Source organism: Equus asinus, chromosome 3, assembly GCF_041296235.1.
Source record: "Equus asinus isolate D_3611 breed Donkey chromosome 3, EquAss-T2T_v2, whole genome shotgun sequence".
Classification (NCBI taxonomy): Eukaryota; Metazoa; Chordata; class Mammalia; order Perissodactyla; family Equidae; genus Equus; species Equus asinus.
The window spans coordinates 58,274,933-58,291,325 of record NC_091792.1 but is presented as its reverse complement, the minus strand read 5'-3'; the positions used below and the strand labels follow the sequence as shown (position 1 = coordinate 58,291,325).

General features: G+C 38.3%; 1 protein-coding gene across 2 annotated transcripts in view; it reads right to left on the bottom strand.

The window, feature by feature from the left end:
* The window catches only part of GALNT7 (polypeptide N-acetylgalactosaminyltransferase 7), a 135,576-nt gene that overhangs the window by 19,203 nt on the left and 99,980 nt on the right, over positions 1-16,393 (bottom strand). For both annotated transcript variants that reach the window (XM_044766948.2, XM_044766949.2), the window contains exons 3-5: positions 6,685-6,851; positions 1,986-2,116; positions 1,659-1,738 (exon numbers count right to left, since the gene is read on the bottom strand). In XM_044766948.2, coding sequence (XP_044622883.1) covers positions 1,659-1,738; positions 1,986-2,116; positions 6,685-6,851 — 378 coding nt within the window. The remainder of the gene's footprint in view (positions 1-1,658; positions 1,739-1,985; positions 2,117-6,684; positions 6,852-16,393) is intronic.

The window sequence follows — 16,393 nt, the reverse complement described above, 5'->3', positions numbered from 1 at the left end:
TATATTCCTGCTTTTAAAAAAATGAGAAGAAGGGGCTGGCCCCGTGGCCGAGTGGTTAAGTTCGCGCGCTCCGCTGCAGGCGGCCCAGTGTTTCGTTGGTTCGAATCCTGGGCGCGGACATGGCACTGCTCATCAAACCACGCTGAGGCAGCGTCCCACATGCCACAACTAGAAGGACCCACAACGAAGAATATACAACTATGTACCGGGGGGCTTTGGGGAGAAAAAGGAAAAAAATAAAATCTTTAAAAAAAAAAAAAAAATGAGAAGAAAAATCCCTCAAAACCTGCTGAAGAACTTAAGCAGGGGCCTGAGAATTTGAAGCAAAAAAAAAAAAAAAAGCCATGTATTCGGGTTATAAAAATGCTAGTACCATATGAGTAATTAGGTATAGAGTCAACTCGACAAAGATAACTTGGTACCCTGCTTGTTGCAATGCTCATCTTATCAGAAAGGATTTAAAAATGCATTTTCTAAAATGGAGATTACATTTTACGTTACATTTACATTTTCATAACCATGTTAAGGTGCTTTTTAGATGTTTAGAAACCAAGGAGAAGGGGAAAATCTTAGAATTTTGATATGGGAGCAGTAGAGTTGAGAAAGGTGCTTTATTCCCTCCAGCCTGTGGACTCTCATGGGACAGTGGAGAGTCACTGTGGGGTATGTGGGACCGCCACAGGGCCTTGTGGGAAACCATGTCCTTATCGCCCTGGAGGACTGCTAGTCTTCACCCGGAGAGGTGAGGTTCGTTATCTTTCCTCACTTCTCATGACTCTCAGATTTCTAAATTGTGCAGAATAAAGTGTCCCAGAGAGATCTCAGTTTGATAGTTTATTCGCTGTTGGATTTAATTGATTTCTCTAAGCCTCAGTATCCTCTTCAGTACAATGGAGCTAATAATATCTCCCTTGCAGGGCTGCTGTGAGGATTAAGAGAGACAGCACTTGAAAAATGTTTAGATAGGCCTTCACATTAAATCCTCTACTGATTAAATCCTCCAAAGTTCTTCCTTTGACTCATGCCTTTCGTCACAGGGACATGTCTATTTTCCTAGATTCCGAGAATTCTGGACCAAAAGCAGCAAAGGCTTTTGGAACTAGGAAACTCGTGCTGCCTTCTATTGTTTCAGATATTTCTGTAAATTTAATGGTGATGATCACATTTGCCTAGAATAGTGGATTATTTCTAAATTTTGAAGTTTCTATGGGAACCCAAACCCCGGACACAAATAACAGCCGATCCTTACTATTTAAAGTAATCATTAAAAAGGGCATAAAAAGACCCAATAGCTATAATTTCAAAGTATACTCCTTCAAGTCTTTAGAACTGTTACTACAGTGTAAAGGGTGCAATTAATATTACTGTTAGAGAAAGCTTTTGGAGCTGGAGGAAGTCTCTTCCACAACCCAACCACAAGATGATTCTGGAGGGAGCCACCCTAGGCTTATCCCAAATGCCTAACTGCCCGCATTTGAATCAGCCCAAAGTATCAGTCTAGCTCCACCCAAGGAAACAACTAGCTGAAAAATAAGACTCAAAACACAGCACTTGATACACTGAATGGAACTGGAATCAGAAGAATGAGAATATCATTTGTCCTTCTAGGATGAAGTTTACTTTTCAACCAGGAAAGAAAAAAAGCAAGGTAATGTTACCTGTCCTTAGATATGGGAGCAATGAGTGGTGCATACCAGTTAACTGCCACCTCACAATGAGCATCAAGGTATATCAAAACCTTTAAAAAAAAGAGGCAAGGTAAAGAACTCTCCTCATATATGGGACATCACATATCTCTCACAATTGAAAATTAGATGCTAATATAAATTATCATCAGAGTCAATTTTGACATAAATTATCTGTTTAAGCCATCATTTTCATTTCAATTAAAAAAGTAAGAAAATTGAAGGGTACTTAAAAATCCATATGATCTATTGGTTACCAAATCCAAAATGCTGACACTGTAGATATCAAATGTTTCTTACCTGCCCAAGTTTAGCCTTCTGGGCACCAATACTTCGTGCTTGAATTAAACCTTCTCTTCTCTCATTTCGAAATACCTTCACTAGGCCATTCCACAGCTTAATATAGTCATCTAATTTTTCCTTTAAGTGTTCTATGAATAAAAAAATTCAGTCAACATTATAAATTACATTTATGTATATAAACCAATTAAACTATTATTTTTCTCAAGAAACAAGGATAGGCAACAGGTACTTTGGATAGTCAATAATTTTACACTCATCAGGTTGAACAGTTCATCTTTAGGGAAGCAAGGTGAAGTGATTATTTGAGTTAAATTTTGAGCTTAATATGCCTACAGAGAAGTGGTTAGCCTGAGAATTATCAAATATCCCTCTAAACATTAAATAAATGCTAACTATTGCCAATTGACAAGAAAACTTAAAACAGATTCACATGTTAATATCATATCTAAAAGCTTTCAGGCACAATATTTTGTTTGATTTTGGCAGAAGCAATGGTTCAAGATTTCTGAAGATATATTGCCTATAAACAACATTATATGACTTCACTGGAATTCACACAGAGTATAGTGAACATTTGTTCTGGTCCATCTCTCTCCAACTACAACCAATGTCGAAGCTTGAGTCTTGGTGTGATGAATAGAGTTGCCATCAAGTTAGCAAGTAACAATCAAAAGATCCCATTTTCTCTCTATTTTAAGTATCAACAAGTGTTCATATGTCTATATGTATGTATGTGTATATTTATAAATATTTACATATTTATATAATAAATATAATATTTTATATAATAAATAATAGACATATATTTGCAATTTGGTAGAGGAAATTTGGTGTTACAAAAACAAGATACATCAGCCAAAGTTTCCATCTTGGCTTCCCAGTTGCAAGAGAACAGTTTTTGTTTACATCACTGTGAGCCTATGAAATTGGCACATCACAGCCACAACTAGCTCCCGGATCCTTAAAGATGTTTCTTGGAGACATAAATATTATTTTAAAATTGTTTAAAACTTTGGACCATTAATACAAAAACAAACAAAAATAGCTGTATTTCGTGATGAGCTGGTGGTTAAATGGGCAAATCAGACTGTACACTTAATACTTTACTTTTAGGGAGCTTATAATTAGCAAGACACCCACACATGGGTATTCAAAATAGAGAAGAAAAAAGTTTTCCTTTTTCTATTTTGGCAACCAGTTTTAATGAAAATTATAAGTAAAATTCTTATGCTGAATTCTATTTTTTCACTCTGAAAATCTAGGTAATTTTCCCTTCGATGTAACTTTTTCTTAAAAAAGCTCTTACCTTCCTTTTTTTTTTTTTTTTTTTTTTTTAAGCTCTATACAGTCCTAAGTTTTTTAAAGCCCCTTCTGAATTTCATTAGGTACTCTTTTGGATATGCAATCTGAATAAATCTAAAATAAATCATTATAGCCAGCAATGAGTTGATGGCTGGTTCTTCAAATTTAGAGTCTTAGTTAAGAGGCTCCCAAAAGGGAAGTTGGTGACTCAGATGAAGTTGGTGACTCAGATGACTTCTGCTTCTTTGGGATCTCGCACTGTGGTAGTCTGTATTACTGTCCAAAATATTCACCCCGCTCCTTGGGGGTGATTATCCAACCCACTGACGGCAGCCTGGGCCATGTCTCTTGCTGTGGCCAATGAGATGGGGGGAATGATGTGGGGCACTTTTGAGCAGAAGCGTTAAGAGCTCACTAATACATTACCAAACCTCTTCTTCCCGTTTGCCTCAAGGCAGGCAGTGTCCACAATCAGGCTGCTCTGCCAGCTGAGCCTGACCCTCAGGGACATGTATAATAAGTGAGAGAATAGTATAACCTTTGCTGTTAGAAGCCACTGAGAGTAGGGACTTGCATTTTCCCTCACCCCACTGAGCCTCAGCGGGCTGATGCTCACCTGTAGCCAAGTGTGCTCCAGAACCTTGTTAAGAGAGGACATTGTAATTTCCAGACACCCAAGTGTTATGAGCAGCCAGCTCCTCTGTGAGGTTTTATATTAGTAAAGTATTTCATCTTTAAAAGAAAATTATAACTCAAAGTTTTACTTTCTGAATATATTGGGGAAAGAACAAACCAAATTTTCATTCAAGTCAGATTTACCAAACAGTATATACTTTTACTGAGGATGGGACTGACTGATTTTAAGGTGTCTTGAAATTGGGAAAATTAATCAAAGCCCTCTGTTCAAGGATAGCCCCAACAAACGTCTCTCCTAAGGCTGCCAGCAAAGCTGCCCCTGCGAGTGACTGCTGTTATAGTGTGTTACAAGAGTCTGAACATAAGAGATTTGTGACAACAGAAGCACTGATCACAAAACAATGAAAGCAAAGTGGACAGAAAACTTAAGTCCAAAATTTTGTTCTCTCTTTCTTGGGCCAAGCAAGAAAGCAAGATTTTATAATGGCAAACACCTTTTGGTGGGTCTTCACTTTTTTTTTTAATGCTAAGCTTTTACTTGTATTAATAACATAGGGGTTCTTAAAACAAGTACAATCATAGCCGTGGGAATTCTCAGTTCTTTTTGTAGATTTAGATTTTTCTAAATCTAAAATATTGTTGTACCAACAATATCACGTTAAAACATATTTTCAAATATTTATTTTGAGACAGGAATAGTATTCTTAATGAAAACACTCCTGTCATAGAAAATTGCAACCAAGAGATGTTTAAGCTAAAGGCATTTGAGATGACTAAAAATTTTAAAGCCAAACGTTCTCTAGTGTAGTTAAAAATGATTAGTTGAAAAAAGTGATTAGTGCACAAAGATGAGGGGGAAAGGAAATAGGCCATATTTCTACTTCTTCTCCATGCCGACATGTGTACAAGATCAAGATTCCGGTTATGTCCTCGTAAAAACAGCAGAGGTTTATCCAGACTGCAGGAGTTCTAAATTAAGTTTTGGAGGAAGCTTTTATAAAGCTATTCTGAATGGTATTTTCATGCTACCCATGTTCTGTCTTCACTTCTAAACATTATATTCAGTTGCATCACTACTTGTACACAAAAATTCTCTGTAGAACTTCTTGGCCAAAAAGCAAATATTCTGTTGCTACTGAGTAGTCTGAGCTCCTTGGTTACTTTTCAAAGGTTTTAATTCAGTTTTGTGACAAGCAAAGAAGAATAAATAAATACTCAGATCTGGGTTTCAGCAGCACAATTACATTTTTTTTATTCAGCATGCTTATGTGAGGTCTGAGCTGTGGCATTACCTATCTTGATATTTATGTTATTAAGAAGATATATTCAGCTTACAATAATGGATCTATTTAAAGAAAAAAATGTTGGAAAGCAGTATGGAGTATCCTCAGAAAATTAAGAATAGATCTACCATATGATCCAGCTATCCCACTGCTGGGTATTTATCCAAAGAACTTGAAAACACCAAGGCATAAAGATACTTGCACCCCTATGTTCATTGCGGCATTATACACAATAGCCAAGACTTGGAAGCAACCTAGGTGCCCATCAAGGGACGAATGGATAAAGAAGATGTGGTATTTATACACGATGGAATACTACTCAGCCATAAGAAATGACGAAATCCGGCCATTTGTGACAACATGGATGGACCTTGAGGGTATTATGCTGAGTGAAATAAGTCAGAGGGAGAAAATCAAATACCGTATGATCTCACTCATAAGTAGAAGATAAAAACGACAAACAAACACATAGCAACGGAGAATGGATTGGTGGTTACCAGAGGGGAAGGGGGAGGGCAAAAAGGGTGATTAGGCTCACATGTGAGGGGATGGACTGTAATTAGTGTTCGGGTGGTGAACATGATGTAATCTACACAGAATTCAAAATATATTATGATGTACATCCGAAAGCTATATAATGTTATAATCCAATGTTACTGCAATTAAAAAAAATTAATTCCTTTTCTAGAATTAAAAAAAAGAAAGAAAAAAAAGAAAGAAAAGAATGTTAACTTAACAAACCCGCTTATCTGGAAAATTCACTGCTCAATCTCTCTCACCAGAATGAACCAAGACTAACCAATGCCTCCCTAAATGCTGTAATAGCTGGCTCCTTAAAAAGAATAAAAATAAAACAATTTCCTTTTATTTAGTATCCTAAATCAAACATAGGACAAAATAAGCTTTAGTAGATAATTTCTATTATGAATAAAAGTAGTCCATGGTTTCTGGTCAAATTCAATATTTGCATTCTCATTCAAATGCAAAATACAGGCTATTCAATAGGTATACGGATTTCAGTCTGACAACTCTGGATGGAGTTTCAGGTAGAATTACAATATAAAGGCAATTACATTCTCTCAGTCTTTCAATAAATTACCTCTATGACTGAAATTTTGCAAAACCCAAGGCCCGAAGAATTGGTATAGTATAAGACAGTGGTTCAATACACAAACTTATGCGCCTGTAGATTGGGATCTAGCTGTTAATTACTACCTCTGATTGCTGACAAGTTACTTAGCATCTCTGAGCCCCAAGTGCAAAATGGAGATAATAGCAATATCCATCACAAGGATTTCTGTCAGGATTAAACAAAATAATTAATATACAATGCTTGGCACAGTGCCCACTTGCTGATAATATATGCTATCAACAGATGCTAATTATTAGTTTTTAAAGACGATTTTGAAATCAGTTTTGCAATTACACATAATTAACTTATTTTATAGATAAAATGTCAATTCTATAACTATTACCTTTATTACTGAAGTCATCAATTAACACAATTTCTGCTAAATATTTCCTTGGCGTCCTTTTAATTACACTGTGGACCGTTCTCATGAGGGTTGACCATCCTTCATTATGGAAAACGATGACAACGCTGGAAGTGAGCAGGTTTTCATCATAATGCCAATACTTGCATCTGCAAAAGGAAAATTTCATCATATTTATTTAGAGGTAACCTATACTGCTTGGTTCCACACATACTATAATTATGCTTTCTGGCTGGATTACATATTATTGACTTAACTAAGGCAATGGAATGAAATATAACCTTTTATATTTTAACAGAAACACAAGATAGAAGAGAGAAGCTGCTATGAGATGAAGTTACTCACAGACAAAGCCACTTCCTAACCAACTGGCACTTACTGTGTGACAAAGAGAACTAATTTGTGAATTTATGCTTCTCAGTTGGGGATGCTTAAGATATTATTTACAGCTATCAGGGTTTTCTTTCATGACTTAGTTTATTTTCATTTTTAAAACTTGAGCCTCTGGTGCAAGGGATTTTTTTTCATTTGCTGTGAACAAACCACTGTCTAACTGTTTGAAAGCTCTTCTGTTCTAACAAGGCTATAACATTCAGAAAAGAAAAAAAATTAGGGTGAACTGTGGCATATAGCAGGCGTTCAACTGTTGAATGAAAAAACAAAGCTCTAATAATGTTTAGAATTACTAGATTGGCTAAAGAAGGATCATTAGCTATTTTATACAAAACTATTTAAACAACTGCAGCAGGAAGAAAGTTGCTAGAAGCCTTGTTCTAATCGGAAGGAAATTCAAAACAGCGCCTGATGAAGACTCACAGAGCCAGGGAAGGTTCAGAGAGATTCACAGAAGCATGATACATATCTTATATATATATGCTAATTATATGTCTGTGTATACACATATGTATATGTACGCACACACACATTTTCTTCTGTGGTATGAGAGAAGAACAAGACAGTAACAACACAGACTAATGAGAACGATTTGAGATCCACGATCTTTCTGCAGGAGCTAGTTTTCAGAACCAGCATTTAGAGCCTATTACCTTCTCCTTAATAAGTGGGAGGGAAAGGTTTTGTTTTTGTTTTTTTATCCCAAAGCTTTTCATGAAGTAGTAAATAAGTTTCTCCCCAAGATTAAACTTAAAACCACAAAAACAATAATTAACATTATCAGCTTGATAACCTATACCAGCATTTAGAATAGTAACCATTATCTACATTATCTAAAATAGGACCTGGCCCAATATAGATGGAAACAACCTTTTCTCCTGCTGTTTATTTTTCTTTCAAAATTGTCTATGTTCTTAGAGGTTATTTTTGTAGAAATGCAGACTGAGTCTGGTCATCCATTTCATCTTATTTCTTCTATCTTCATTTTCTTATTAAATGAGTATTAGGTACCGACTATGCCCATGCTCTGTGCTGGGCACTAGAGCTGGAGCACTGAGGGAGACAGATATGGTCTCTGCCCTTATGAAGCCCAAGGTCCTATAGGGTAAGCGAGACACGGAGCAAATATCTGTACTTTCTATGAGTGTGTCGGTGGGGAAAACAGGGTGCAAATATCTGGTGGACCTCAGCCTCAAGATGTGTGGTCAGGAAGGCCTCCTGGAGCCCTGATGAGTGGGACCAGAAGGATGATTAAAAAAAAGTAGAGACAAAGAAGCGGGGAGGGAGCAGGGAGAAAAAGATGAAACCACAAGAATGAATGGCGCGCATATGATTCAGATATCATGAGAACTTAAAAATGAACAGATCGAAGATTTATGTCTTTGGAAGGTATAATTAAAACATGAAAAATAAACATAAGTTAAAGAGAAAAAGTTACAAAGAAGGGCATTCACGGTACCACAGCAAATAACAGCATATACTTATTATGAGCCAGGCACAATTCTATGTGCTTTACTTTGACCAACACCCACACCACACCCAACACCTCTATGAGGTTAGTACTATTAATGTCCCCATTTTACAGATGAGGGGACTGAGGCTTAGAGATGAATGATTTGCCTAAGATCACACAGCTAGTAAGTAATGAAGTCAGTAAATAAACCTAGGCTATCTTGAGTTTATAAGAAATCTTTTTTTTTAAAGTTGGCACCTGAGCTAACAACGGTTGCCAATCTTTTTTTTTTGTTTTGCTTTTTCTCCCCAAATCCCCCCAGTACCTAGTTGTATATTTTAGTTGTAGATCCTTCTAGCTGTGCATGTGGGATGGCCTGATGAGCGGTGCCATGTCCGCGCCCAGAATCCAAACCAGTGAAACCCTGGGCTACCAAAGCGGAGTGCAAGAACTTAACCACTCGGCCACAGGGCCGGCCCCAAGAAATCTTGTTAAACATAAAAGAAAAAAATACTAGCTATACCTATCCATGAATGGCTAAGAATTGATATTGACACTGAATATCAATTTAATACAAGGCACCTGTATTGTCATGTGATGGGAGCCCTCTTCCCTCTCTCTCTTCCTAGTGCTTTGCAGCCAGGAGATAAACCCAGGAATGGGGAAGGAATGGTGGGGGCATGGCAACAGTTTCAGCAACAAGTTAAACAAGGAGGGATTTCTAGAATAACTCAAAGTTGAGAGGGACCAAATGCTCTTTTGCAATAACAAGTTAAAAAATACAGTAGTGGAGCAATGCAGATCTTGAAAGAACACGTTTTGAGTGTTTCTGGAGAGAAAGCAACCTGAGCAGGTCTGTCTAAGGATAATAATCCCCAAAGCACACTGGAACCCGGATGGAGACTCAGGCAACAGTTTTCTCCCTCTGAGACTAACCACTGGGCTTAAAGCAGCAGAACTCTTTAGGAAAGACGATTTTGATTTACAATAGACACCAGAATTGGTGACAATATCTAAGACATGAAGGGGATTTGGGACTTGCTGCTTTCTAAGGCAAAAGATGACAACTCGTGGAAACAAGCCAGATAAGCACTTTGAGTGGGAGACGGAAGAACTGACAACATAGAGGGACTGAAGGAGGAGAGGAAGAGGGTAGAGCGAAGATAAGAGAGATGGTCCATGAGGGACACCTTCCTTGTTCTGGGGAACACAATGTGGTGACAGTCTGAAGGTCTGGACATGCTACCTTGCATTCTTACATGGGACAAGGGGACAAGCGAGCTGGAGTAGATTATGTGGTCCAATTTTTCCATCTCCTCTGACCTATCTACAATTTGTAAATAACTCCAAAGATGTAAACTAGATTGTGTACCAGTAACAACTCTTGGTGGATATTTTTCCTATTTTCTTTGTCTTAAAAATTACAAAAGCAGTACACAATTTTTTTGTACAAAATTCAAGCTATATAGAAGTTTATAAAGTAAAGATGAAGTGCCCTCCCTTAACTCTTCCCAATTATGTCAAATCTCCCCTCCCAGGGGAAATCACTGTTAATGGTTGTATATTATTTAGATTTTTTTTATACTCATGAGACACACAAATGTTTGTATGTATATACAAATGGATTCAGATGAGTATATATAGATGCTTCTTCCATGTGGGTATGTATAGATTTATTTTATTATCTAATGCTTTTTAACTATTGCATAACATTCCATAGTATAGCTGCTGTTCTATAATTTATTTAACTATTTCCTTATTATTTATGAACATTTCAGCTGATTCCACAAATAATGTTACAATGATCATCCTTATGCATACATTTCTGTGCCCTTGCTAGGAATCTCTCCTACAAAATGCTCAAGGCTGGAAGCTCATTAGGGACAGGAATCTCATCTGTTTTTCTCACTACCATCTAACACATAATAGCTACTCCATAGATAATTATTGAATTGCTTTGGGGATATTTTTGAAATGCCTCTTGATGTATTTTCTTCTCTCAATAATGTCCACTCTCCACCCCACAATCTTCCTCTGTTTTCAGGTACCCTCAAGAACAAGTCAGTCCATATATGGCAGGTGCAGGAGCGGACTTCCCTCTTCTGCAGAAAGGGGAAATAGAAGCTCTTCTAGTGGGGAGAGATAGAAAATCTTGGGGCAACAAGATGACAGCACAGAATAAAAGCAGATAGAGGAAGGGACTTGTGCTTAGCCTCCATTTCCAAACTTCAGGAGATTACCTACCATGGGGTGGCTATAGCACGGAACAGAGATAATGTTAAAGTGTATTTAGGCAGGGAGGGTGAAGGACAATTCCCTTCCCCACCTCTTCTTTGCAGTCTCCCTTGGCTCTAGTATGGAGCCAAGAGAGCCTAGAAGTTTCCACATGCTTTACACGTGGGAACATGTAAGGTAGCTGAGAGTTAAGATCCAGGGGCCAGTTAGGAGTCACCATGGGAAGGGGTAAGATGACGTGCAGCAAAGCTTAAGGGCTAGAAGGCTTAAGCCAGAGACTGGCCCTCGGGGTTCAGAGGATCCACGGCACCAGTGAAAGCCAAAGTGGAGATGAGTCCCCAAAGTGGGGCAGGCATGGGAAGGGACCACCAGTCCCGAGGGCAGCAGGAGAACTGACCAGAAGTTACTGCAGCAGGGGTTCCTTCAGCAGCAGATGAGAAGAGGTCAATACACCTGGGAAGACAGGGTGCACCTCACTCAGAGCCAGGAGTAGGTGGCAGAGACGGAGGGTAAGCAGTCCAGAACTACCCACAACACCTCAAGGATACATGACCTTTCTGTCACCTGGATGCTGTAGAAGAAGGAAAGGGAAGAGACAATATCCTCTGGAGAACAGAAACAGCCCAGAAAGGGAGCCTGAACTCAGGCTGACTGGACACTAGCCCAGAGGAGATTTAAGCCAACATAGATTGGGTTACTTTTTTTTTTTTTTAAAGATTTGCACCTGAGCTAACATCTGTTGCCAATCTTTTTTCTTTTTCTTCTTCTTCTCTGCAAAGCCCCCCAGTACATAGCTGTATATTCTAGCTGTTAGTTCCTCTGGTTGTGCTATGTGGGACGCCGCCTCAGCATGGCCTGATGAGCGGTGCCATGTCCACGCCCAAGATCCGAACAGTCAAAACCCTGGGCTGCCAAAGCAGAGTGCACGAACTTAACCACTGGGCCAAGAGGTCGGCCCCAGATTGGGTTACTTTTAACTACAAGCTATTATTTGCTACATCAGACTGCATGCAGGTTCATGAGAAAGTTTAGCTCTTTGACAGCTTTTCTGATTTTCCACTGTAAGACAAAGCCACTGAGTGGAGCACACAGAAGAAATGCTTTTAATATACAAAGCTTTGCTGTTAAGTCTTAGTATTGAAAGAAGCACCTATGGTATTGAGGTAAAACCCCCTATTTTGCATCACTTCTCTCATTTTACTGGCATAGAATTTGTAATAAGTTCTAATAAGGAGGAAGGACACCTGAAAAAAGAGTGCCACAATTAAATGGATGGGTTTTGTTATAGATTTCTGATTAATTTCTGCTCTCTAGCACCTCATTTTCCAAGAGAACTTGAAAACCCTCTAACATCAAGGACAGCAGGGCTTAGCTCTGTCACAGAACTGCTCAGATTACTGGTTTGCAATGATTAAAGCTATACAGTTATTCTTTTTTTTTTTTTTTTAAAGATTAGCACCTGAGCTAACTGTTGCCAATCTTTTTTTTTTTTCCTGCTTCCTCTCCCCAAAGCCCCCCAGTTCACAGTTGTATATCCTAGTTGTGGGTCCTTCCAGTTGTGGCATGTGGGACGCCACCTCAGTGTGGCCCAATGAGTGGTATCATGTCCGTGCCCAGGATCTGAACCAGCAAAACCCTGGACGGAGTGCACGAAATTAACCACTTGGCCACAGGGCTGGTCCCAGCTATAGGGTTATTCTTAAAGCAATTTTCAGAATATTTTCACAGTAGCTATGTGGGCCAGGTTCCTTGTATCAGAAGAAAAGATGGGAATAAGGGATTTTCATAGTGACTTCTCTATAACTTAAAAAAGTAGATTTCGAGCCAGCCCTGATGGCCGAGTGGTTAAAGCTTGGCACTCTCACCACTTCAATGGCCAAGTTCGGTTCCGGGTCATGGAACCACACTACTAGTCTGTCAGTTGCTATGCTGTGGCGGCAATTCAAATAGAAGAACTAGAACAACTTACAACTACGATATACAACCATGCACTGGGGCTTTGGAGAGGGGGAAAAAAAAAGTACATTTCAAAACCAAAAATGAAATGCTTGTTAACAATTTACTTGCATTCTTTTTGTACCAACTATGTTTTTAACATCTGTAGTTTGATATAAAGCCTTTATGTAGTAGATTTTATCCATCAACAATATCCAATTCAGGAGACTATGAAAAACTTAACATTTTTAGGCTGGAAGTCCCTGCAATCCATACATACTATCATTAACCTACAGTAATGTGTGAATGTGTGTGCACGAGCCTGTGTATTTGTGTGTGAAAATTACTCATCTTGCCCTTTTTAAAGACTGTATCTTACTTCTAGCTCATTCCCAGAGAGTTTCAAGAAAGTCATTTTTGATTCTCTTTCTTTAATTCTGCGAGCAGTCCAAATCTAATAAGGGAAGATTCTTTAGGCATAGGAAACAAATCCTCAGTTTGGGAAACAATGATTTTTTTAAACTATTTGCTTTTATTTTTAAATAAATTGAAAACCTTTCCTGCCTCCATCTAAAACCTCTCCTGCTCATTCCCATGACAAAAGGAAGTGAAAAAATGTTTACAATTTACATAAAACAGTGCTGACATCTCATGGCTGAATAAATTAGTAATGTAGAATATAAAATTTAACTTAGCATTCAGAAACCAATATACATTTTCAATGAAAGGAGAATTATCACTGTTAAACCCACTCACTCAAACTCAACAGATTGGGGGGAGTGGATTACACTCAAGTATTCAGATTCTCTGCACTTTGGAATGATACAAAGTAAGCTCCTTGAGAACACGCCATGGTGGACTTTATTCCTCACAGTGCATTACACAGAGCGAAACAAAGAATCTAAGCATCAAAGAAATTCATAAACTTCCTAATCACCATTCTCTGGATGTGCTTCACTTTGTCAATGTATTTCCCAGGAAAGAGTGCTATAATAATTCAAATGTGGACTAACCAACATAAGGGGGTAATATTACAACACTTAATCTAGATACAATTCCTTTATAAATATAATTTTAAATTACATTGGCACTGTATTTTTTTTTTTTTGGCAATCATATCATATTACTAGCTTATAAACCCCTAAAACTTTTCTCCCCAAATTACTGCTAGGCCCAATGTCTTTCATTCTGTATTTCTGCAATTGAACTCATCATAAAATACTATGTTTACATTTACTGCATTTTATATTGCTGGTTTAGGTGCACGCTCCAGCAGGTTCTGCTCCCTTTGATGATTTTGTCAATTGGTGTATATAACCATCCCTCCTCCCAGTTTTCTATGTTGAAAACTGTACCCACTGTTTCTATGGATGAATATGAGAAGGTCAAAAGCAGTGCTTTAAAGTTATGTGCAACCCTTGAGAGGCTGCTAACACTCCATTCATCAACTTCATCTAAGCGCACTATCATTCACACTACATTTCTTTATCTTGTCCCCAGGGATTTGAAGACTTGACTCAAATATCCTGTTAAATCAAGATGTATTAGGTATCACACAGTCTCCTGGTCCACTAGCGTAAGCGCAGGTCTTTTTTTAGACATGTTACTAGTTTGGTTTGACTTCTTTTCATAGACCCATGCTGGCACCTAGTGACAGCTACTTTTTAATGCATAAATGATCCCTCCTAGGATCTTAACAACGTATCAGTGTCAGGCTTCCGGAACTAAACTTTCTCTCTTTCCTTTGGAAAATATAAGGCAATATTTTCCCACCTCCAGTTTCCTAAAATCTCTCCTTCACAATACCACTAGATTACTGACAGCACTTCCTCTCAAACTCATCTGGTAAGTTCCTCAATATCTAGTGCTATAAGAGGCTTAAAGGTACTCAAGAAATTTAACGTACTTAGGTGCTTTCTTATTCTATGCTCATTATATGTGAATTTAATTCCCTCTTAACATGTTGGTTATAAAACTTTCAATGTGGAGAAATCACTCCTGCAGAAAGCGAAGAAGGAAACAAGAAATATTGCACGTCTGTTTTCTCTCATATGTTAAAATTATATAATATGCCCTAATAATGTGTCTACACATCGCTTTTTCTTTATTTTACTCCAAATAGATTTGAAAATAATTGGTTGTTTGGTTACCTTTGGCAGATACCATCTGGTTTGCATGTCCGGAAAGTCTTCTGCTTCTCTGAAAGCTGCCCATCACAGTCCTGCCCAGATCCCCTTCTCTAAGAGGCTCCTTCAGCAGCAGTTTACTGAGGAGGGGAGACCACATGTTGTCATCCCTAGTCCAGCAGAATGGACTAGCAGGGAAGACTTGTCCAAGCTGGGCCAATCTGAGGCCCTCGCCCTGTGCTTCAGGCTTCCAAGACCCTAATTGGTTTCTATGAGGCTTTTGAATGATCTTGAGAGGCAAGGGCTGGACAGCTAGTTTCATGGAGAAGCAGAGAAAGAGAGAAGTAGAGATGAGAGTCCATGAACCCTCACAGAGAAAGAGCATATGACTTTGGTTCTCAACTGTTCGCTTTCTGGTTCAATCAAGTATACTTCCTGACCTTGGGTTCTATGAGATACTCCTATATCCTTTCAATTAGTGGCTCATTCTCCTCTGTTCTCACCCTGATGTTGACATTTCCCTTCCTATAATATATCCTTTCTTTTGCCTAGGCATAAAAAAATTGAGATTATGGTTTATTTTTTATTTAATCACTTTCTCAAAACTCGAGCTCAATGCCTTGAAGAGCTTGTATTCCTTTCCTTGATTATTAGAAACTCTAAGATGATCTAGTTACTTTTCCTCAATGTTCTCATCAATTAGTCCTCCCTTGAAAGTCAAAATTAAATGCCATAACAGAATTCATTCTTCCTTAACCATCCACAAGATGAAAATTCCAGCAAAGCTAATCATTGGAAGTTCTGCTCTTGGCCAGAACAGCATTTTTATCTACTATGTTAATACTCAATACATACTGGTTGGTTTGATTTCAAAAATATTTCTAGGAATAACCCTTTCCTCAAATTTGTACTATATCACAGAATACCACCCATTTTCCTTATCAATGAATTAAATATTAACAAAAAGGAGAATAATAAATCTTTAACTTCTGCTCTACTGAGATTGAAAGACAAAGTCAATGAAAACAGAATTACTGGTTAGGTCTGCAACAGTTTTTCAAATATACAACCTTTCAGGACAAAATTAGGTGGTTGAGAGAGTATAGCTGTGCGCCATACTTGTTTTGGAGTGTACTGTATAGTGCCATAGTTGGAAGGCAGGAAACCAGAGCAAGTATGAAGATAGGGACAATGGGGGCCTTAATTCATCAAGCCTATAATCTCTATCAGGTCCATCCTCCCAATCAGCTTGACCTAAATTAAAAAAATATGCTTGCCATGTGTGCGAGGTTCTAAAATAAGTGCCCCCAGTTCCAGGTAGCGGCATCTAAACTTCCCCTGGGGGAGATTTCATTTTCTGGGGCAGAGTTGTGGTGTACAGGTTATACAGGTCTCTTTCATGCCCCAAATGATCGATGTGTCGGGGGAAATTCTTATCAGAGCATAGTGATGAGGACCAGAAACTCTCCAGCTCATCACAGCTGATTCCTAAGGCAGGATGCTACAAAAAGAGCCAGGAAAAACCACTGCTTTATGTAGTTTATGGAAC